The sequence below is a fragment of the Procambarus clarkii genome, chromosome 4, assembly GCF_040958095.1.
Source record: "Procambarus clarkii isolate CNS0578487 chromosome 4, FALCON_Pclarkii_2.0, whole genome shotgun sequence".
In the NCBI taxonomy this organism is placed as follows: Eukaryota; Metazoa; Arthropoda; class Malacostraca; order Decapoda; family Cambaridae; genus Procambarus; species Procambarus clarkii.
The window spans coordinates 7,900,492-7,923,730 of NC_091153.1; the positions used below are offsets into that span (position 1 = coordinate 7,900,492).

A 23,239-nucleotide genomic window follows, 5' to 3' on the forward strand; every position below is an offset into this window, starting at 1 on the left:
CACTACCCGGCTCATAAAATGGCATCCGGTGGACGCCGGTGGACGTATATTGGGTATAATCATGATGTAATGGGGGTTAAATGGGCTGGCGTGATGATTTGCGTCTCCTGTTCGTCACTGCTGATATCCCAGACGGGTTGTTTATGTCTAGTGATGGACCCAACATGGCGTCCGTTCCTGCCTGCCTGACGGAGAAGAGACTATGTTTTAAGTTTAATTTAAATTTTGTTTTTAATTTAATTTAATTTTAATTTTTGTTTTGGAATTTAATTTTTGTTTTTTAATTTTATTTATTTTATATTTAATATTTTTTAATTTAATTTTTGGAACTTAATTTAATTTTATTAAATTTAAGTTTTAATTTAAGTTTTTGTAATTTTTTGTTTTATTTAAACATAATTTAAGTTTTGGAACACAGATTCTGCTAGCCAGATACCTCTTTCATATTTTGGTATCGTCATCAGGTATTTTTATGCTTATTCAAGCTTCGTTAACCCAAAAATTTGTTAAGCTTCTTATGATTTTGAACCCGGAATTGATTTAAATGGATTACAAATGGTCTGTAATTCATATATGAACTTAAATATTTTACGTAATATTTACAGAATTTGATGCCTCGACCCAACCAATTTTTTGAAGAGCTACCGTAAAGAGACGCTTAGTCAGAATGACTACAGAACTCTTCGGTGGGACGTGAAGACAGAGCGAAGGAATGGTGCCCAATCACTTGGGGCCAGATTCACGAAAGCACTTACGCAAGCACTTACGAACCTGTACATCTTTTCTCAATCTTTGGCGGCTTTGTTTACAATTATTAAACAGTTAATGAGCTCCGAAGCACCAGGAGGCTGTTTATAACAATAACAACAGTTGATATGGCAAGTTTTCATGCTTGTAAACTGTTTAATAAATGTAACCAAAGCCGTCAAAGATTGAGGAAAGATGTACACCTTCGTAAGGGCTTGCCTAAGTGCTTTCGTGAATCTGGCCCTTGGACCATGGGGGATCGAACGCCAACCCTACACAAAGCAAGGCTGTCGTTGTACCGACCAGCGACAGTCTTGCTGGTCGGTATAGCGAACAGCCTCAGTCTCCCATCCATTTGAATAGTCCATCCAAGTGAATAAAAGGAAATTACAAGTAAATTAAAAGAATTTAACATAAATAGGGTTTCCCTTTCATATAAACACATTTTAATAAGCTTAGAGTAGCTCATACTTGCTACCTTTTGACATAGCAAGAATTAAATAGGTTCAGTCACAGGAAAATAGGGATAAAAATAGGCATTACACACATTGAAAGACTCAGCCCTGTAACCACTCTCGACGCCCTGATAAGAACAATTTGTTGGAAATTGTATATCAGTAAGCCATCAACCAGCGAGACTCGGAGCTGGTAGTTTGTTTCCAGATCTTCCCAACAGGCAGGAGAGCGCGACCAAATCATCACCACCACAATATACTCTGAGATCCGGACGGAATTGCCGCTACGAGGAAAACTTACGGAACGACTTACGGAACGACTTACGACCCAAGCCACCATACCCCTCATGAAAGAAAACGAAGTTAAATTTGCTTCCCTGCCAGCCACGGCTTCAGTATCTTCCAGGAAACGATGCAGCGTAAATTTTTCAATGACATCGGGAAATTTTATTGCACATTCCGTAAATCAGAGGGAGTGATTCGCGTAAGAGACAGATCAAGTTGCATCCGGATTTATAGGGCTGTAACTTTCCCATGTTGCAGAGTTAGGAAGATGAACAACTTGCAATATAGCGGATATATACACACACACACACGGAGGTATACCTTATTTACCGGTGTAGGTAAACTAAGAGTTTACTTTAGTTTTGGAGAATGTTGAGGGTTAAAAGTATACTTGATGGGTGGGTGAGTATGATATTGTGGTGGATTTAATAACCCTCTATGAGGTTAATAGCCCTTAACCCCAACAGTCGAACCAATGAACACCTCGTATCTCATTCTCAGCATGTAAAGTTAGATCATTCTATGCCATTCACCTGGGCTCTAGGAGACTCGAACCCTGGATCCCAAGCATGTGAAGCCGACGCTCAAACGGTGGGCAAATAGCCTCGGCTATCATCATCTTTTGTACTGTCAGTATAGTTAATATATATATATATATATATATATATATATATATATATATATATATATATATATATATATATATATATATATATATATATATATATATATATATATTATATATATACGACTAATATTTTTACTCCCATTATTTTTAGTTCCCCCTAAGCTCGTCTTTAGGAGAAAAGATGTTTATTGGAATGTATTTCGTTTTCAGCATTTACGCTATTATGTATCAATATATATTGGTGTTGGGGCCATTTTGGCCGTTCGTAAATGTGTGTGTTTCATATATGTTTGTGGCACCTTTTATGTGTTAAACTAGATGGGTTATCCGGCAGTACCCGGGTCTCTCTCTCTCCTTTTCTTTCCATTCTTTCTTCATTCCCTCCCGTTTTCTTCCTCTTTCCCATTCTCCCTCCTATGCAATCTGTGCAGTGACACGCAATAACGCTCATAATATACATTGAATACATGCTTGAATACATGTTACATATACAACAAACATAAAACATGCACCAAACACAATCACAAACACACGAGCAAGGATATTATATATTTTTTAACATTTGCACTCCTGCACCTTGTCCATGTTCCATTTTTTGTGTCCCTTAATTATCACATTTTCTATTACCACTGTAGACGCAAAGAATCATTCGTTGATGATTCATATCAAAATGTGTTCTAGAAACTGCTTCTTTGGTGCCTAAATTAATGTTTCTCATTACCTTCATTTCCTGCACAGAATTAACTTATTCACTATTCTTACATAAGACAATTTGACTTACCAAAGTCATTACCGTAAGTGTAACAGGCTATTTGTCGTGGCCTCAGTTGAATAAGTCAGCGCCATCTATGAATAAAATGCTGTTCTTCATGCGGAAGTTTGATGCTTTGTTCTATACAGTTAGTTCCTTCTGTTGGGTGAATGATTTCTTGGGTTGGTGGAGGAGAAGCTGCTTAGTTCGGTGGCCAACTACTTCGAGTGAACTTCGTTTGTGATATTTACTAAAATTATCATCTGATCTTAGTGGATTTTTTGTTTTAGTATTAATTTTTATTTTATTTTGCGCTTTTTATTTTTGATTTGTGGAAGTTGGAGTTACATGTTAAGTAAGACGATGTTAGTTCCTGTGAGTTTGGGTATTGTTATGGTCGTGATGCTGATGTTTACACAGCCAACGAGGTCTCTGCCCATATCAGGTAATTGTCACAATAAATGTTAATTTTCTACAATCTTTTTGGGCTCTCGGTATATTTTGATTATATTTTTTAGTCGAGGAAATGTTAGACATAATTTGTATACGAATCAGTGTTTTTGGCAAGAATGTATGAAATCGTACAAGTGAAAGCATCCAGTTACAGTATAATACACCTTGAGCTATTAAATGTTGTGTAATACACCTTAAGCAAGAGTGTTGTGTATTAAATCTGATAAAGGATAATATCTTGTCGCCTCTTAGACAGCCCAAGACATGCGTAAAGTCTACACAAGATTGTTTCGTGTAAGTTTAATTCTAGGGAAAAAACTTAATTCACTTCCATTAGTAATGGAAATGCAAGCAGGGTAGTTATAATGCTCATTTTGTTGCAAATGTTGCAATGCCGGTAACATAATACTTCGAAATATTTTTCTTTTTAAAGTAGATAAATGTATTCTGGGCATAAAGTAACGAATACTGTTTAGGACATAGATTCTGCCAGCAACATATTCAGCACATAATTGTAGACCATAAATTCGCTTAATGCACTTTGGATGTATATTGTTCGTAAGTAGTTAGCGTATTATGGTTTGAGAGAGAATTCCAATTACGAATCTGAATTGTTATACAAGGAGATTGGAGAGATTAAGCGGGGGATTTTTATATATTTTTATTAACGAAAATATTGAAATTAGTGTAAATTTTATAAGACGAGCGGGAAATGTTTCTTGCAATAGTAATTCTTTTACATAAAATTCTTCCGGATTTGTCAAGTCTTAATATTTTTCGTGTATTTTAAACTCGTCTATATAGCTTACTGTATTCCCATTTAACAAGTCAGACGATCGCGTCTATTCCTGTGACCATTTTCCACATAGGTCTTCAATCGCTAATAAGTTTTTACTTGCAGGCAATCTTTCAGACTTGTATAGTCCCAGAAAAAGATGTATTAACCCAGAGGAGTGCTGCAAATATCCAAGATCGTCTGAAGAATTCGTCCAATGCTCTAATGACCATGGTTGCTCTCTCATCACGTGTGATGGCCTTCAAGGTGAGAGATCTTTACCACTTACACAATGTAACAAGCTTTGTGCCTGAGTAGCAAGCGTTACTTTACCTGATCGCCTATGACATTAAGGTGTATAATGGCCATTATACCCATATTTCTTCCACCCCGTCACTTCCCAAATCCTTATCCTGATTTAAAGTGCTATATGGTTGTAATTGCTTGGTGATTTTCTCTAACTTCCTCTCAAACTTCTCTGATCTTCGCCCAAGACGACTTCAAGGTACTTAAAGGCCGCCCGATTCCTTATCTAGAGCCGACAGGTAAAGTCGGCAGCCTTCAGGTATTTTGAAAGACTTCTTCCAAAATCTCTTGGGCAAATGTCAAAGCTTATTTTGAAGGGGATAATATCCATTTCCTATACTTCAGAGCCATAAACAATTTGAAAATAACTACTACACAGGTAAGACTAATTGAGGTGCAACTCGTCTTCGACTAAGTCCATTACATCCAGCGGTCGACCCCACATACGCATTCAAATTTTTTTACATGCTGTTCATTCAAAACATAAAATTTATCAAATATAAATTATAATATCAGTGTGCATTTATAGGCAAAGGTTAGGTTAGGTGTTTAGGTCCTGTTGGAGATTATTTTTGTATTTGTAGTACGTGGGTGAAGCATTTATAGAATTGTGGTTCGAATAAAATTCGTCAGTGAAGCACTTGTTCAGGAAGTGTTCGAATGTCATCAGTTAAGTCGTGTGTAAACCGTTTTTCTTTCATAAACAGGGGGTTTGGCGGGTGCATGGACTCGCTTTTGGGTCTTTGCTTGGAGGACGAGCTGCCATTTCATGCAACCGGCAAATCCTCTGTTCATGAATGAAATAATGCTTTACACAACTCGCAACTGATTACGTTCGAACATTGTTCGAACAGATTCGCTGACACCCTTTGTTCGAATAGAAACTTAATGCTTCGCAAACTTGATAAAAAATAATTCCAACAGAACTTAAGCGCCTAACCCAGCCTCTGTCTAAACATTCACAATATGATAATGTATAATGTATGATAATTCTTATTGAGAATGAACAGAATGTTAACAATTTTAGGGATGCGTGTTAGGGGTCGGCGGCCGGATGGAATGAACATAGTCTGAGAACGAGTATGGGAAGATTTTCATTCATGAACTGCGGGGATTTGGTGGATAAATTAACGAACATTTTTTTTCCTTTACTTTAAGAACGGTTTGTATCAAGAGGTAACGTCAGGCAACGTTACCGTTGGTAGACAGTTTAAAAGCATTGAAATAAAAAATTAGTTAATACACTTTTGGTTTGGTTATGTAATTTCCCGAACGTTTGGGCAATTCCTTTTTTTTTAATTTAATTCTTACTTTTTTAATCTGGTTGGCTGTTACGGCTATTAATATTTCTTTTGGATATTTTCCTTGAACCGTTTTTTTCCTGAAAATTTGTTCATTTTGCTGGAAGTTTTAAGTCGATAATTCGTTAATGAAATCCCGATAGTGCTGTCGGGATCTTTCTCGATTCACAATAGAGAATGCCGGGTTCGAACCCCGGGCGGGGCAGAAATGGTTGGGTAGGGTTTCCCTTCACCTAATGTATCTGTTCACCTAGCAGTAAATAGGTACCCAGGAGTTGCCTTGTTGTGGGCTTGCATCTTGGCGAGGGTCACTAATTCGACCTAGGGCAGTGGGACGGGAGGTAACCTTAATATATATATACATTGGCTACCTGTCCCCTGACACAATGAATTATTAGTTACCAAACCAAATTGTCGCTGTTCAATTTGATCCATACAGTAAACTGTAAATGGATTTTAAAATTTCAGGCAATGATAATATTGCACACAATGTAAACTGCAAGGATGCCTGGGCATGCTGCCGCTTCCTACAACAGTCTTCAGAGTTTATGCAATGTTGTGCAGACCATAATTGCTGTCCAATGTGTGACAAAGTCTCAAAAGGTAAGTGGTAGTTGACAATTCGTTTCCCCTCACACCTGGCTCCCTCTCATTAGTAGTTCCATATGTCTTCAGTGTGAAGATTCTCTGAATATGAACTCAAGAATCACTGAGCATCTCACATCCGTGCTCCATCACTCTACTGAGACATAAGGTGGTAGCGCTGATGTTGGCAGCAATACGGACTAGTTTAGTCTATCTGCCACGAATCATAGAGGGAAGTGGATAATACTTCAAATCCACAAGGGCCGTGACGAGGATTCGAACCTACGTCCGAGAGCATCCCAGACGCTGCCTTAATCGACTGAGCTACGACATGGCATAAGAATTGCAACCAGAAATTCTACTGAATTTACTTGGATCCTGCATCCTCTGACACAAACCAGGATTTTACACAATTCCCCTCCATGTACTCAAGCTATGTCAATAGGCCGTTCTAGCTCTAAAGATAAACTGTCTACCTTTGACGTAGGTTCGAATCCTCGTCACGGCCCTTGTGCATTTGTTCATTTGATGCATCACGCTATTGTGTTTTCTGTGTAATGGATAATACTTCGATCACCCAAAAGAAGGTGCACTCTCCTTAATGGTAGCCCAATGTCGGCTCTCAGATGCAATTGTGGTTCTATTGTAGACACGGCCCGTCCTCCTAAAGTTTCCAAAGGCCAAACTGTCTAACTAAAGCCCCTCCCCCCACCCACCCCACCCTCTTTTCAACCAATCAGAGGACCCAAAACAGAAAACGTGACAGTATGGAAATTTTCGGAGCCGCGACCATTTTCTAGCAAGAAAATTTTTGGTCTTGGGTAGTATACGTCAAAAAATGCGACCTTCTATTAGGAGGACAGGTTGTGCCTTATGATGCTGCTTCCACCTAGGTCCATCTTCTGGGTCTCCGCCAGTCTGGTCTTTTTATTTTATGAAAATTTTTAATCTCTTCAAAAGTGCCTTATTATAATTTTGATAATCGCGGGATTTTATAATTTATAAAACATTAATCGTAATTTTCTCCATTGCACTCATTCGAATTATGCTTCAAATATCGTACTTGTATAGCCTATTGTGTAGGTTTTGAATGTCCTAATTAAGAAATTGTGGTTATATGTACTATTGTATTTTTAGGTTGCTGCTACAACAAAAAAATGTATTGGTGGGGAAGTGTAGTGGAGGAGCTGCCAGGGCTGTGTCTGGAGCTGGTATGTGCTGCACACCTCTCAAACTCTCCCCCCTTCTTAACCGCTCTCATTCTGCCAGTCAGATCCACTACAGAGATCTGTGAAGGTAAAGGTCCATCTTGTACACCCACGGGCTTTACGAATGAGGGATTTAGATAGTATAAAACTGCCCAAAATCAATTACTTTAATTATATCTAAAACTGGGAAAAGGTTCATGAATTTAATGTTCCTTGCTATACCTTTTAACTTTTCTTAACCTTGGCCTCTTTTCTACCTAGTTCCTAGTGTTATAAAGCCTGATCCTATGTGCTCTTGTACTGACAAATGTTATGGATACTGCCGAGGCTCCTCAGAAGGGGGAAAAAAGCTCGACAAAAATTCCTAAAGTTCATTTGTCTTGTTGTATATACCAGCTACGTTGGTACTGATGAACGAGGGATAATGAAAGTCCAACGTTTGTGTATCTTGAGTAGTAAAGTATAAAGCTGCACGCTGGGGAATACGCTGAATGCCATAAATGCCGGTTCAATAGCAATGTGAAATCTATGCAAACCGTTTCACATGAAGTGTCTGATGCCGAATTGAGTTTTTAGATTGTGAATTTTAAACTAATTGGATAATACAATTAGTATATTTGATATAAAGTATGATGAATTTTCTACCATAGTCTTGTGTTTCCTTGAGTTTGAGGAACAATTAAGTACGGATTATGCTATTAAAAAGTACGTCAAAAAGACTTTCAACTTTCTAAGATCATTAGTATTGGCCTTTTTTGACCAGACCACACACTAGAAGGTGAAGGGACGACGACGTTTAGATCCGTCCTGGACCATTCACAAGACAATCGACTTGAGAATTGTCCAGGACGGACCGAAACGTCGTCGTCCCTTCACCTTCTAGTGTGTGGTCTGGTCAAATTACTTCAGCCACGTTATTGTGACTCATCGCCCGAGTATTGGCCTTCTCTAAGGGGGATGGACTGTAGTTCATTTAACAAACATTTTATTGTAGTTTTTGAAATTGGATATAGATAAGCTTAAAAGATAAAATTACATAAATTAGAAATATATTTTATCAGCCAATCGTCTCAAGACTGTACATTGTTAAAATAAATGCTATTGACTCCCCAGGAATGTGGATTGATGACAACTTGATGTTCTCCTGTGTTGATGACACCGGATTAGTGAGGGCCGAAGGTGACGAATGGCGTCCAGACGAGTGTCACCTGTGCCAGTGCCAAGGTGGTAGTGCCGTCTGCATAAAGCTGGAGATACAGTGCCCTCCCTCACCTCACAGCTCTTGTCTTGAAGTTCCTTGTACTTGTTGTCCTCGATGGGAATGTCCAGTTGAGCTGTAAGCTTTCGTGTTGAAATGCATTTTGATTTATTTATAGATTTAAATCTTTGGGTTGGTGGATGGGAGGCAGGAATATTATTGCAAGATTACCAGTGGTTACACAAGCCTTGAAATGATGATTTTATAGGGGGACAGTTTGTGATGTCTTATTTAATTCTGTTAAAACGATGTCATGCATTGTTGAACGTGACGTTGGTGTGTGTTAGATAAGACGAACGATTGTGTACAATGGTATTCCAGCTTGTGCTTGATAGGCCTAAGACATCACAAACATCGCTATCAATCTTAAGTCATGCGACCTGGTGTACGAATGTGTATTAGCCAGATATTTTAATGAAGATTAATGTTAAATTGTTAATTAGACTTGAGAGGGATTTTTATTGGAGTGACATGCACTTTTACCCATTTTTCTCTCTCCGGGCCGGGCTTGTCGAGCAGAACGGAGCAGCACTTAAACGATTCCAGTGAAATAGCCCTCAGGTCGGGCTTCTCGGTTCATCATTATGGGGGACACCGAACCTGGTCTATTTGGAAACCTCTTGAGGGTATCAAACATTATCTATCTTCTCTCCATGGCAAGATTCCATCAGTGCCCAGTACGGGTCCTTGTCAGTCGTTGCACGACATTGGGAAGACTTGGTCTACGAATGATCCCTGTTCTAAGGCTGTCTGCACACGCACAGGAATCCAGATCACACGAGAGAAGTGTAGTGGTGGTCCTCTGCACCCAAACTGCCTCCAGTTTACACCCAAGGGAGAATGCTGCCCTAAATGGAACTGCAGGTGAGGATAAATAGTTATAAGTCTGACCTTCTAGTACCCGTCCTGCGGTTGATCTGGAATCTGCAAACTATTAAATGTTTAAATTTTTTAAATGGCTGCAAAATTACTAGATATTTTAGTCTTCTGAAAATTTTTACGAAATTTATTATTTTAAATTTGTATAACTTATCAGAAATGTGTTCCCCATTAGGAAAACTTTTATCAACATTTATAATTTGTCTTTAGATGTCTGGAGTATGTCTTAATGCCTTTTTTCTTAAGGTCATGCCCAAATATTCCTCGTACTGAAGTTTCTTGGTGTAACTTGTCTTTTTTAAAGTTAAAAATTTTGGTCTGGAAGCAAATTTTTAGTTTATAGTTAAATATGCGTTTGATGGAAACTTTTCAAACTTGGCGATGACATATTTTATTGACTTTAGTATTAGACTTTCCCTTCCAACACAAGTTACGGTTTTCAGAACCAATTATTTTTTAGATTTAAGTATTGTTTAATCTAAAGTTATTAGATCTGGCGTTTGGGCTCGCGCTGGGGACCTGGTATTTTCCCGATTTAATGTAATTAGTCTAGATGCTCTTAAATAATTCGCAGTTTCTTCGGTCGTGATCAAAATGGTTCTTATTTGTCCGGAAATGATAGTACCATTATGCAGGCGATGAGTCACAATAACGTGGCTGAAGTATGTTGACCAGACCACACACTAGAAATTGAAGGGAAGGGAAGGGAAGACCGAAACGTCGTCGTCCCTTCAATTTCTAGTGTGGTCTGGTCAACAAGATGGTACCATTAGTTACCATGGACTTTCACTCAAATGGCTCTTTTGTACTTTACAATAAAAGTACAATATTGATTGTAATGTTTAATATAAAGTACTGTTGATTTTGTACAGGGGCCGAGAGCATGCAACAAATAAATTTCCCTAGGCCTGGTATTGCATATTCGTTCCAAACTAGGCCCTATTATTGCTTTAGGCTTAGCATAGGTTTATTTTTTTCACTATGCCTTTCAACCTATCAATTGAACAAAATGTAAATAAATTATCGATTCCACGAATCGTATGTACATTCCATCTATCTTCCAGTGTTGAGGGAGCCGGTCGGCCGAGCGGACAGCACGCTGGACTTGTGATCCTGTGGTCCTGGGTTCGATCCCAGGCGCCGGCGAGAAACATTGGGCAAAGTTTCTTTCACCCTATGCCCCTGTTACCTAGCAGTAAAATAGGTACCTGGGTGTTAGTCAGCTGTCACGGGCTGCTTCCTGGGGGTGGAGGCCTGGTCGAGGACCGGGCCGCGGGGACACTAAAAAGCCCCGAAATCATCTCAAGATAACCTCAAGATAGTGTCCCATCGTACTGGCGGGGAGTTGGTACTGCAGACTAGCGACCGAAATCCCCCTATTTACTGTCCAGTATATTACTGCTTATAGAGCCTAAATGTGTTCATTCCTGTCACTAATAACAAAAATACTGAAAGAATTAACAAAAATATTCTGGGTAAAAAGAATCATTTGATCACGGGGGCAACTATTAAACACTTTTCGAAAAACTTTTCAACCAGCTAACTCGTTCCACCAACTTTTCGAAACATCCATTGCACAGCTCCCCATGGATTTTGTTCTTTAGTCTGTAATTGGTTTTTTGTTTATAGTTAATAAAACAACTTTAGCGTGAATGTCGATGAATCACACACGTCCAATAGTCTTAAATATTATATTACCTTTTACCTGTATCCTGTGCCATAGAAAAGTCTTAAATAGGGTCTTTGTTTTGCATAAATCCTGTTTATGCAGATTTTCTTGCTCAACCGTTTGGCATAGTGCTTACAACATACATGTTTTGGTAGTACCACCTCTGGTGCAAGTGTAGGGACCCATAGCCTCGGAGAAGAAAATAGTACTCGGAGAAGACCTTGTGGATCCATGGAAACCATTTTGCCTCTTAACCTAATGATTTTGTCTATGGTATTTAATGTAACAGATTTCTATATTTGTTAGTTTCATGGCATGTTGGGGGCAACCCGTGCTAGTAAGTCGAGTATTTAACATTATGGTAACTAACGTTAGAAATGCAACCTACTATGGAAAGTAATGGCACGCAAATATCTACATTTTCTATGCATCGGACAAATTAAATTAGATTTTTGCAGCGTGCCAAAATAAAGAAAACGGGAAAACGATTATCCAACCTGTCGTTTCTTGCGAATTAAAGTTTTGTATCGATCTGCATTTCCCATTACCTATTTTTTCCTTTTTTCCTCCTGCAGTGGATGCTTTGACAGTGCTGGGAATTACTTCCACTATAAAGTAGTGTGGGTGTCAAAGCCATGTACGACGTTCGAGTGCACAGAACGTGGCATAGAGCTCAAGCCGTGCACCCTGGGGCCCCAGCCTCACCCTTACTGCCAGCTCCTCGTACCCCGTGGGTCGTGCTGTGCCCAGTGGTCGTGCAGGTAAGTGGTGGCGATTACGACACTGGTTATACAATTACACACAAATCACAATAGCGTGATGCATTAATTTTTATTAATGTATCATAATAACTGTTTTATGTTTATTTACATAAATCTTTGTTTTATTAAGTAAAACCCTGGTTTGTGTCTCGGAGAGGATGCAGGATCCGTGGTAGATCAGGATGATTTACCGGTTGCAGTTCTTTTACCATGTCGTAGCTCGGTCGATTAAGGCAGCGTCTGGGATCTTCTTGGACGTCGGTTCGAACCCTCGTCATGGCCCTTGTGGATCTGTCCTGTTTATACAACTTGCTTATATACTTCTGCTTCTGCTTATATACTTATACTACTTCAACTTGCTTCTGCAATTTTAAATTTTCCATGTTAGGAAAAATCTCTGAAGAACTGGAGAATTGTTTGCATCTATATACGTAATTTTTTGTTTATAGAGTGTTGATTTTATATTTGAGAATCATTGTTGCTCAAGACATTTTTAAGACAATAATTGTTGCTTCTGTCCTTTTTCAACAGTGGTGGGGGGGGGGGGGGGAGAATCTTGTTTTTTTTTGACAATAGGCTTTAGCCAGTTAAATATTTTTCTTCTAATCATTTAAAGCACAGCCCCCATAGTCACTGTCCTCAAGCAAAGGGAAGCAAATAAGTCTAGTCAGCCTGTGGGAAGAGTTCCTCATTCCTAGGTGCATATACACAATTTTCTCTTGGAAATCGGAATAGAACTTGATAAATTTCTCCAAAAGATATCTGAGCAGCCGGGATGACATTCCCAATCAAGACAAAGTAACTGCCTCCATCAGATTAGGTGAGCAGACGACCAGGAGGTCTGGTCAGACCAGGGCGTAGAGATACTGACCTTCCATCTCTAGGTATAGGCACCTTCTACCATGAATTCGATCTGGGACTTTGAAAACTGCTGTTCTAGACAAAATTTAGTGTTGCATCCTCTTTCCCCACCCCTCAAAGAACGTCACTTTAGTCAGAAATGTCATTCTTCTTGCCCGACAGTGGTTGCTTCAAAGATGGGAAGAACTATCCACTTGGCAGTGAAATTGGCACAAGTGACCCGTGCATCACCTTGCAGTGTACTTACCGGGGATTTGAGAGGAAAATTAAGTTCTGTCCTTCGACGCCAGCTCAAGAAAATTGCTTCCAATATACCCCTGAGGGAGATTGCTGCAAGAAATGGAATTGCAGGTAAAGTATTTGTTTTTTTTTTAGTTATAGATGCGCTCAAGCACTAGTTCTCGTTACTAGATTAAGCAGTTTAGAGTAGATTGCATAATCAACCTCTCCTTTAACCATAGATCAAAGACTCGTTGAATATGTTCAGTTGAATCACCATATATAAACTTTTAGTTAATCTAAAAGAATACCAGTTTACCAATTACTAATTGCGCGGATTCCTCTGGGCGGGTTTCATATAATTTTGAAAGTGTCATATAATAATCTTCAGTTATTTTCGTTAATTTTATTTTAACTGAATATGAATAATTATTATAAGTTCAAACTTCAAATACACACAAGCTGGGTAAACTTTTTTGTTTTTGTATAATAGTTTAGTGAAGGACCCCTTCTTGGTTATTGAGTTACCTCTGTTTACCTGTACTCTTAAGTAAAATAGTTGACAAATCTTACGATATAAGAACTTGAGCTTATGTACTAATGTTAATGAACATTATTAAGTTTTAAATGAAACTAATTAAATGTTGAGTAGAGTTCTGAAGAGTTTGCTAAACGCAGCTTCCAGTTAGTATATTTTGGTATACAAAATGTGAATACATTTTAAAGTTGTAAGATGCTAATTTGCAAGTCTTTAAAGACTAGCACATGTTATGGTGGTTGTATCCTCTTGTTCACGATTGAGTCAAATACACAATTACCTAAACAGTGAATTAGAAATGACATTTCAAAGGTGCGCCAGACTGCACACACTCGGTGATAATGACCCGTGTTAGTGCTTATAATATACCGGTTTTCTCCAGGTTGCAATTCTTTTGACCATGTTGTTGTACAGTTAACTAGTGCATCTGGGAACACGCAGCGTATAGGTTCGAACTCTCAAGGCTCGTGTGGATATAATTTGATATATCACGTTGATTTGTGTACAGGCTTTTGGTATTTTATCGTGATTATTATTGGTACATTTTTATGTTCCAGCGGATGTTTTGATGCTGGGAAGATCTATCCTCTCCACCATACATGGAGCAGCGGTCCGTGTATCACCTACGAGTGTACGAATAGTGGGATAGAGAAGACTGAGAAGCACTGCTACATTACCCCTGCGCCCCACAAGGGCTGCAAGGAGGTTATTCCAGAGGGCGCCTGCTGCCCCGAATGGTCGTGTAGGTGCGTACTTGTCAAGCTTAAGATTGTATCTGCAGGCTCGGGTCTGCTCCTGGGGACCCAGGTTCTTTAAAGCTGTTGGTAATAAAGTACAATGGTGGCAGAACCACTGCAACCATTTGACTTTCTATCATATCTATAGTAATAGCCTCCACTATCCTCACTATTTTACTCGCTAATGTTAATGATTTTTTTGTTTACAGCCATGTGGCTCTTTATTTCTAGCAGTCATTCATATCCTCTCACTTTGCTATTGGTTCCTGTTGAATTTGTATCCTTAGGTTTGTGAATACTCGTTAGGATGTCGCACGTCACAATCATATCTCCTCTTTCGTATGTTATATAATGAAACAAGATCTGCTTTTTGGTCTTTTCTAGTACTCCATTCCTCTTAGTTCAGGGAACAGTTTTCAGACTAATCTAAAAGTCCCTAGTTTTATCTATGGCCTTCATGTAGGAATGGTATATTCTAAAAGTAGAATCGAATTAATGTATAATGGTCTTAATGCCTCTTAAGATTTCTGAAGGGTACTGATGTTAGAGAGGTTTACATCAGATATTGTAGTTCAGTTGGTTTGGGCATTAGAAAATGGGTATGGTGTATAGGGTGGTCTTTCTAATGCCTAACTGGGGAGGGGGGGATCTACCTATTTATGTTGACCAGACCACACACTAGAAGTTGAAGGGACGACGACGTTTCGGTCCGTCCTGGACCATTCTCAAGTCGATTGATCGACTTGAGAATGGTCCAGGACGGACCGAAACGTCGTCGTCCCTTCAACTTCTAGTGTGTGGTCTGGTCAACATACTTCAGCCAAATTATTGTGACTCATCACCTGCGCCTATTTATGCCCTGCCTATTAGCTTAGTTGTAACTCGTTACTTTTGACGTCCTTATAGAGTAGTTTTATTGTCAATGGAGATTGCTTTAACTATGTTGGCTACCCGTAGAGGATAAGAGCATTTCCTTACATTTCTCTGACTTGCACTTAGTTTCCAGCGTGCACTCGTGTCCCCTTGTGTCCTACTTCTGTTATAGACACTGTCCCTGTTTATTCACTTAGTATCTTGTATGTTGTGATCATGTATTTTGAGAGATTGTCTCCTGGTACTATTTTTGATAGGTTAAGAACAAAGGTTTAAACTAATCCTGTTTAAAGCTCTCTAAATTTTTTTTTAATTCGTTTTAGATACTCCACAGTGTGGAGTTTAGGGTGGTGCTGCATATTTCGGCATTAGTCCAACATAGGTTGTGTAGGTTGCGTTGGGATGCGTTATTAAAGCGGTTTTAATGTCTGCCAGCATCCCCCCAAACGTTGCCGAAATTATCCTGTTTGTGCATCTGGTGTTAAAATTATATTACCTCAATCTTATTTTTCAGATTAATATTGTCATCTTCATTATGGTGTGTGTATACATCCCGGTCTTTGGTTCCCCATCATCATTACCTTGCACTAGTTGTGATTGAATTCTAGCATTCATTAGTCTGCTCTGTTCGCTATTCGGTAGAGGAGGGTCGGGAGCATTATTATGTATTGGATCTTTTAATGATCCAATACATGCGCAGACGAGGAGTCACAATAACGTGACTGAAATATGTTGACCAAACCACACACTAGAAAGTGAAGGGACGACGTCGTTTCGGTCCGTCCTGGACCAGAAACGTCGTCGTCCCTTCACTTTCTAGTATGGATTGGTCAACGATCCAATACATAAATGTTAAAAGAATAGTCAATGGACTGAAGAAATATCATTAATGTCAAATGTTTGTGTTCCAGTCGGTGTTACAAGGACGGGAAATACTATGATGTCGGGAGCGAGACAATCGCCAAGGATCCCTGCGTCACCTTGAGATGCACAGAAAATGGTATAGAGATGATTTATAAATCTTGCTTTGGAACACCGGCGCCGGAGAAACACTGCTTCGAATACAAAACTGAAGACGATTGTTGTGAGAAATGGAACTGCAGGTGAGGGGGAAGTGGTTGAACTATTAGTAATGAATCTCCAACAGTTAATTGCTTAGTCCAGGCTGTTAAGAATGGTTGGGCACCATTCCTTTGCCAATCGTCCTATTCCCTAATACTTATCCTGACCCGTTTTCAGTGCTTTATAGTCGAAATGGCTTGACAATTCTCCCGATAGTGCCCTTTACTTCCCTTCTCAGTCCGTTAAGTCAATTAAGCGTGATAGAAAATGGCTTTTGTAAGATTTATATAAAATCTAAAATACCGGTTAACATGTCATAAAGGATAGTTTCTCCACTGTCGAGAGACAGGAATTGTTACTCAGAATTTTCAGATAGGCCTTTCCCAAGATGCAATCAAAAACAGCTGCATCACTTAATTGTTTAATGCAAAGTGAAATGGGACAAGAGGTGCAGGGTAACTAGCCAAAATGTTGCTTCCCGCCACCGAATCATCGGTTCCAATCAGTTTGTTTTTTCAGTTTATCATTCCACTTTAAATTGCTATAGTTCTTCTTTGTCGATCTGTACACATAATCCACCAAAGTCATAACATTTTAGGAATTTAACTTTTGTATATTCTTGTCATGCTTAAATGTTGAATGTAATTTTAGAGTAAATGTACTCGTATCAGATTTACAGATCAGTAATTATTGAATTTTACAAAATATTTATGAAAAAAAATATTCTACAAAATTTGTATAGAAAATTTAAAATTGTAATGCAAGACTTTTCAGTAATTATGACTAAGGCCAGAGCTAATCAATGAATTTTTGCCTATATTTGTGCAATAACAAATTAATATATGAAAATAATGAGACGGTAAGACAATATCTATAAAATTGAAAATGCTGCAGTTTTGAAAATTAGAGCCTTGGCATGCATTAAGCTTGACAATCTTTGGTACAAGACTTCTGTCGGTTTTTCAAACTTGGCGAAAAGATTTCGAAGCAATTGAATGACCTAGAGATGAAGTATGGAAACAAATGCCAATTATAATTAGTAGATAAAGGCAAAAGTTTAATACTTGAGGAAAGTTTGTATTCCTAAATGATCTTGCACCATTTTTTTTTAAACACGAATATGTATGACATTTATTAATTTACTAACAAGTTGCTGGTTACAGTGGGTGTGTTGATCAACAAGGTGACTACTACCCACTGTGGCAACCCCGGAAGATCGACCCCTGCACCACTGTGGTGTGTACCACAGATGGCCTGAAACCCATTGTCGAGTCGTGTCACTTGGAACCTCGACCCCACCACAGCTGTCGACAACACACTCCAGAGGGAGTCTGCTGTCCTCAGTGGGATTGTAGGTATGTTGAACTATTTTTTCTTGTATTGGTGTTAAATTGTGCAGTCATATTTTTAATATTTTTACTGTATTGCCGTTGTTGATGTACATGTAAAGCTTTTATCAATGCTGCGCACAGACAACCAGTTGATTGACAGCTGAGAAGCGGGACCAAAGAGCCAAAGCTCAATCCCCACAAGCAAAACTAGGCGAGTACACTGTATTGGCAATTCATATACATTGCCATATATGAGTACATATAATATACTGTGCACTATTTAAGGACACTCTGGTCCTTAAATGTATCACCCACATTCTGTATATAAAAGTATATGTAGCTGCCAAAATAGACAATATACCTAATATATCCTAAGCTTAACTATACACGAAATTGAGTATTTATTAGTCTTACTTGTGTACCGAGCAACCCATTCTTCTGTTTAGAAAGTAGTCTTTTGTAACTAACTTGTAAAGATTGCCGTTCTAAGCAATTAGATGAACTTTGACACTTAGTCGGAAAAAATAAGCTAGAAACTTAAATATTCCCAGGCCTAGTATAGCACACACACGTACTATATTAGACCTCTAATATCGTGTATTAGAGACCTAGGAAGGTTAGGTTAGCTTAGTTTCTTTGCAACATAAGTAGAAAAAAGTTTTCCGGTATGTCCCACTCATTAGTGTAGATTTTTACTTCCTAATTTCGTTGTACGTCGGTATATATATTGTGTATATACCAACGTACGTGCATTGATGAGGCGAAGATGAGGTGCATTGTTGAGCCAACCTGCAGCAGACTCCAAAGATACATTAAACAATTTCAATTACTTCCCCCCCCCATCCCACCCCCCCAAAAAATACAAAAATAAACCTTTTCTTGGTTCTAAATCAACATTGTGTGCAGTTAGATCTAGAATAGACTTGCCGTTTTCGTATTGCAGGAAATTTGCATTCAGTGTTGGCCATAGAGATGAGATTCGAACCCTGTGAGGCACTGTTAAAGAATAGTGTAACCCATTATGAATCGTTAAAGGTTTGGTGGGTGGATTAACCACCATTTCGCCCCTTGTTAGAGGACGGTCGCGGAGCTATACACTGACGATGGTTCGCTATGGTTTGCTAATGTCCTCATTCGCTTAATAAACACATGACGTGATACCTTGATTTTACTGTACACAAAAAATTTGTACACTTTCAGTTCTACAACAACCTTGGCTACCATCGAACCCTTTCTGAACGGCTGTGTGGACGATTCTGGTGTTTTGCGTCAGTTTGGACAAGAATGGACCGATCTTTTTGACAATTGCAAGCAACTGTTGTGTGGTGCAGACGGAGTAGTAATCGAAAATAATCTGTGCTTTCCAGAGGAACTTTCAGACGCGTGAGTATTGGACTGTTTATATATAGTAAGACGATCTGTTTCCTATAGGAATGTTAAATATTTATTAGTTGCATCTTTAAAGCGGTGGTACATGCAGGATAATTATCTAGTTTTACTAACTTCGAAGTGTTGGTGTTGTGCTCTAATTCTATGAACGAATTAGGGTTAATGTATATTGTATGTATACTTTACCCCCTGGACTTGTGTAAACTCGAAGGATATATACACAAAGGTATACTTCTCGGTTATTTATCCCCGTGCCTTTTCAAAGTTAAAATTAGTATTCTTTTACTAATGTTAATTTTTTTTCTTCAGGGCGTAACGTTTATGAAGGATGAATTGGAGCACGACTGTGAAGACTGTGGCTGCAGGCTGTACATAGTTCCTTTATTATGTAAATTTTACGTTTGTCTAATAAATCGTTTAACAACTTTCGCCTTTACTTTCTCCAGAGATAATTTTCAAGAAAATACTTTTCTCACGGTAAACGCGCATCCAGCTAATTATCCTTCCTTAAAAATATAGGATTATAAGAAAATTTTAACATTGTCAGTGACCAAACCACACACTAGAAAGTGAAGGGACGACGACGTTTCGGTCCGTCCTGGATCATTCTCGAGTAATTCTCACAATAGACTTGAGTGATGCAGGACGGACCGAAACGTCGTCGTCCTTTCACTTTCTAGTGTGTGGTCTGGTCAACATATTTCAGCCGCATTGACTCGTCTGTATTGTCAGTGTGCACAACCGGTAGTAGTTCCTGATCACTTAAACTGCAATCTTAACAAGATTGATACGTCACGATGGTCCATGGAAAATATAGATAGTGACTGAAGGAACATGTGTAAATGTTTGTGGAGAAAGGCGTCCTAGAGAAGAGAGAATGTGAAGTTGGATATGTAGAGCAAAGTGCTGTGGATTCGTGAGGTTACATATTGATAATTTACATATTTAGAGGTTTACATTGATAATTCCAATATTTTGGTTTTGTCAAAATATACTTGGTGTAAGTTTAAAATTAGTGTTGGTGTGATCATGTGTTCATATGTACGTGCTTCAAATATAGGCTTTTAAATAAAATCCTCAAACATAAACCCCATGGCGTGCTAAATACTCTCCTGGATCACTACTTGTGGAGTTCTAAGTGGTTTTAATTGTAGATATTTCTTGTTTGCAAATGGATAAAATTACTAAAAAAATAAGATGACTTTTCATTTTAAATTATCAAGATGAATGTTGAATACATGAATGAATAACCCTTCAATTTACCTAGGAGGATTGAGGGAAACACTTTTTTGGAAATTTCATTCAGTTATAGCTCTAGATACTTTTAATAAATTTTCAAAATTTTATTTGATTAGCCAATACCCAGATATTTTAAATCGTGCAAATATTAATGGATTTAATCAGTTTTGTTGTAAATTTCCACGGTAAAAGACACTACTTGTATTCGGATCTGAAAATGGATTGCATAAATAATTGTGGAACAGGTAAAGAACTTCCTTGCTAAACTTAAACCCTGATGAACTGCTAAAGACGGTCTTTTCTAACTGTCTTAGAATTCTCAAATGAATTTAGTTTAAACTAGATACAAAATTAAAATGCCCCGCAAATAACAATTTAAATCCTTTTAGATAATGGCCCCCCCCGCCCCCCCCTCAAGGAAAAAAACAATAATTGATAAATTGTGTAAAATATAGAATTTAAGCCAAATTAAAAGCTGAAATATAACTAATAATTTAACCCTAGGGCCACAACTACTTAGCTTCTAGCATTTGTACACTTAAAATATTTTTCTAAATTAGTGTTTACAATATTTTTAACCACCTCCCCATATTTGAATTAAATATTTATTTCAATATGAATAATTATTAATAGTTCTGAAAGTTTGAAAATAAATCGTATATAAATGATATTCTTAGGGTAAAAGAAAATTGGCGTGTGGTCTATTCAGGCGACCAAAGAAAAATTACAAAAGTATAAAATTTTAAGTAAAGTTCACGAACAACATTAACCATAAGAATCAAGAGGTAGATTAATAATGATCATAAACGAACGCGAGATGGAGCCTTCCTTTCTTGAAATAACAAATGTATAACCGAATAAAGTAGGCAGCTAGCTTAAAACTGCCTACTTAAAATTTATGGCAAACTTCCTCCCCTCCTCCTTGAGAGAGAGAAACAAAAATTGGCGAGGAAGGCAAAGACCTTCCTCAGTCTTAAAGTAAGCCCACATGGTTGAGAGTTTGGATTCAATTAAGACCAGTCTGAAAAGTGACAATAGGCCTGATTTGCTACCTAATTCAAATGGTTTTGTTTTTATATGAATTAAAATCTGATGGTTTAGTATTTAAATAATTACCCTTAATTTTAAATTTGAGAGGTTTTCGAAAACAAACTAGATACGGATTACAAACGAAAAATATTAAAAATAATAAAAAAAAATGTATTCTTAGGCACGATGATGTGATGCCCCCCAAAATTCTAATTGACTTTAAATGTATACTAAGGTTTATATTACTAGGAAAATAATAGCCAGAGATATCAATTCTTGATAGAATTATAATTTCTATTATGATGTCTGATGAAATATGGCAGAGTTTGATCCTGTGGACCATTACAAGTAATATAACGAGTGTTAAGGGCAAAATGAATATATTTTTGCCAAAATTCTATATACTGAGTAACTTGTGTAAAGGGGAAGGGAACTATCAGGGGGAAAGCGCCAAGCCATTACGACTATATAGCACTGGGAAGGGATCAGGATAAGGATTTGGGATGGGCCCGTCACAAATTTGAAAACTTTTTGTGTATCCATTCTCACTGGTTTTGAACATTTAAGTGACATAGAATTATTGTCAATTCTCGGACTATAAACTCGCTTCGCGCACGTTAGCAAGCGGTTGTCTGATGTGATCCTACAACCCGTTCTCGCACTTTCTTTAAGTCAATATTGACTTATTAAATACTTGCATATGTGACATAATAATTTATTGTGAATATTTTAGTTTACCTTGTAAAACTTCATAGAAAACACCGACCTTACCTAACCTTCTTAGTATGTTAAGATAAGCATCTTATTGCTTCGTAATTACAATTATTACTTAACCTATTATAGGTATGGGTTAAGTAATAATTGAAATTACGAAGCAATAAGTTGCTTATCTTAACATACTAAGAAGGTTAGGTAAGGTCGGTGTTTTCTATGAAGCTTTTCAAGGTAAACTAAAATATTCACAATAAATTAGTATGTCACATATGCAAGTATTTAATAAGTCAATATTGACTTAAAGAAAGTGCGAGAACGGGTTGAATCCTAAGGTGTATTGCTGGGTGAGAGTGTGGCAATGGGCGCCTGACAGCTAAGTGGACAGCGCTTCGTATTCGTAGTCCTGAGGTTCCAGGTTCGATCCCCGGTGGAGGCGGAGACAAATGGGTAAAAAGTTTCTTTCACCCTGATGGCCCCCCTGTTACCTAGCAGTAAATAGGTACCTGGGAGTTAGACAGCTGCTACGGGCTGCTTCCTGGGGATGTGTAACAAAAAAGGAGGCCAGGTCGAGGACCGGGCCGCGGGGACGCTAAGCCCCGAAATCATCTCAAGATAACCTCAAGAAGATGGTGTTTACACCCTGTGGATATCACCGACCCGTAATCCCGCAGAAAGATTACACAATCCTTAGTTATAAGTCTTGAATGAGTGCTGGTGGGTTGATGCGCAATATTTGCTAATAACGTATAATTTCCGATATCGGGTTGGCGGGGACAGGCAGCCATGTACTTTGGCATATGGAAGTTCCCTATAGGCCAACTACTGACCTTCAAGATGCAAACCACAACAATGGCCTACCTACCGGTACATATTTTACTGCTAGGTGAACACATGCCTCAGGTGAGAATGGGTGCGTCCACCAAATTCATCGATTGTGTGCCGAGCACGGAGACTACTGTGCTACAGGACAATGACTGACATTTAGGCACCCGCATGAGGCAACATTAACGCGTTATTACCCATATTCTAATTTTAAAATTCTAAAGTTCTAATTTTAGAGCTTTAGAATTCTAAAGTAAAATTCTAAAATTCTAAAATTCTAATTTTAATTCTAAAGCTTACCACTTTGTTATTCATTAACTCATGTATGAAGGGTCGACTCACGAGTCTTTTCTCAACACTCATC

At 38.2% G+C, this 23,239-nt stretch overlaps 1 protein-coding gene across 2 annotated transcripts; it reads left to right on the forward strand.

The window, feature by feature from the left end:
* Positions 1 to 3,058: 3,058 nt before the first annotated feature.
* On the forward strand, positions 3,059 to 19,496 carry LOC123751536 (kielin/chordin-like protein). 2 transcript variants are annotated; one of them, XM_045733632.2, is made up of 13 exons: positions 3,059 to 3,311; positions 4,221 to 4,361; positions 6,170 to 6,304; positions 7,424 to 7,582; positions 8,608 to 8,830; positions 9,272 to 9,616; positions 11,876 to 12,061; positions 13,085 to 13,273; positions 14,237 to 14,425; positions 16,201 to 16,392; positions 17,515 to 17,706; positions 18,883 to 19,065; positions 19,381 to 19,496. In XM_045733632.2, the coding sequence occupies exons 1-13, from the start codon at positions 3,215 to 3,217 to the stop codon at positions 19,385 to 19,387; spliced, it is 2,238 nt and encodes a 745-aa protein (XP_045589588.2). In that variant the 5' UTR covers positions 3,059 to 3,214; the 3' UTR covers positions 19,388 to 19,496. The 2 variants fall into 2 exon arrangements, with proteins under 2 accessions (XP_045589588.2, XP_045589594.2); XM_045733638.2 differs by lacking the exon at positions 6,170 to 6,304.
* The last annotated feature ends 3,743 nt before the right edge of the window (positions 19,497 to 23,239 follow it).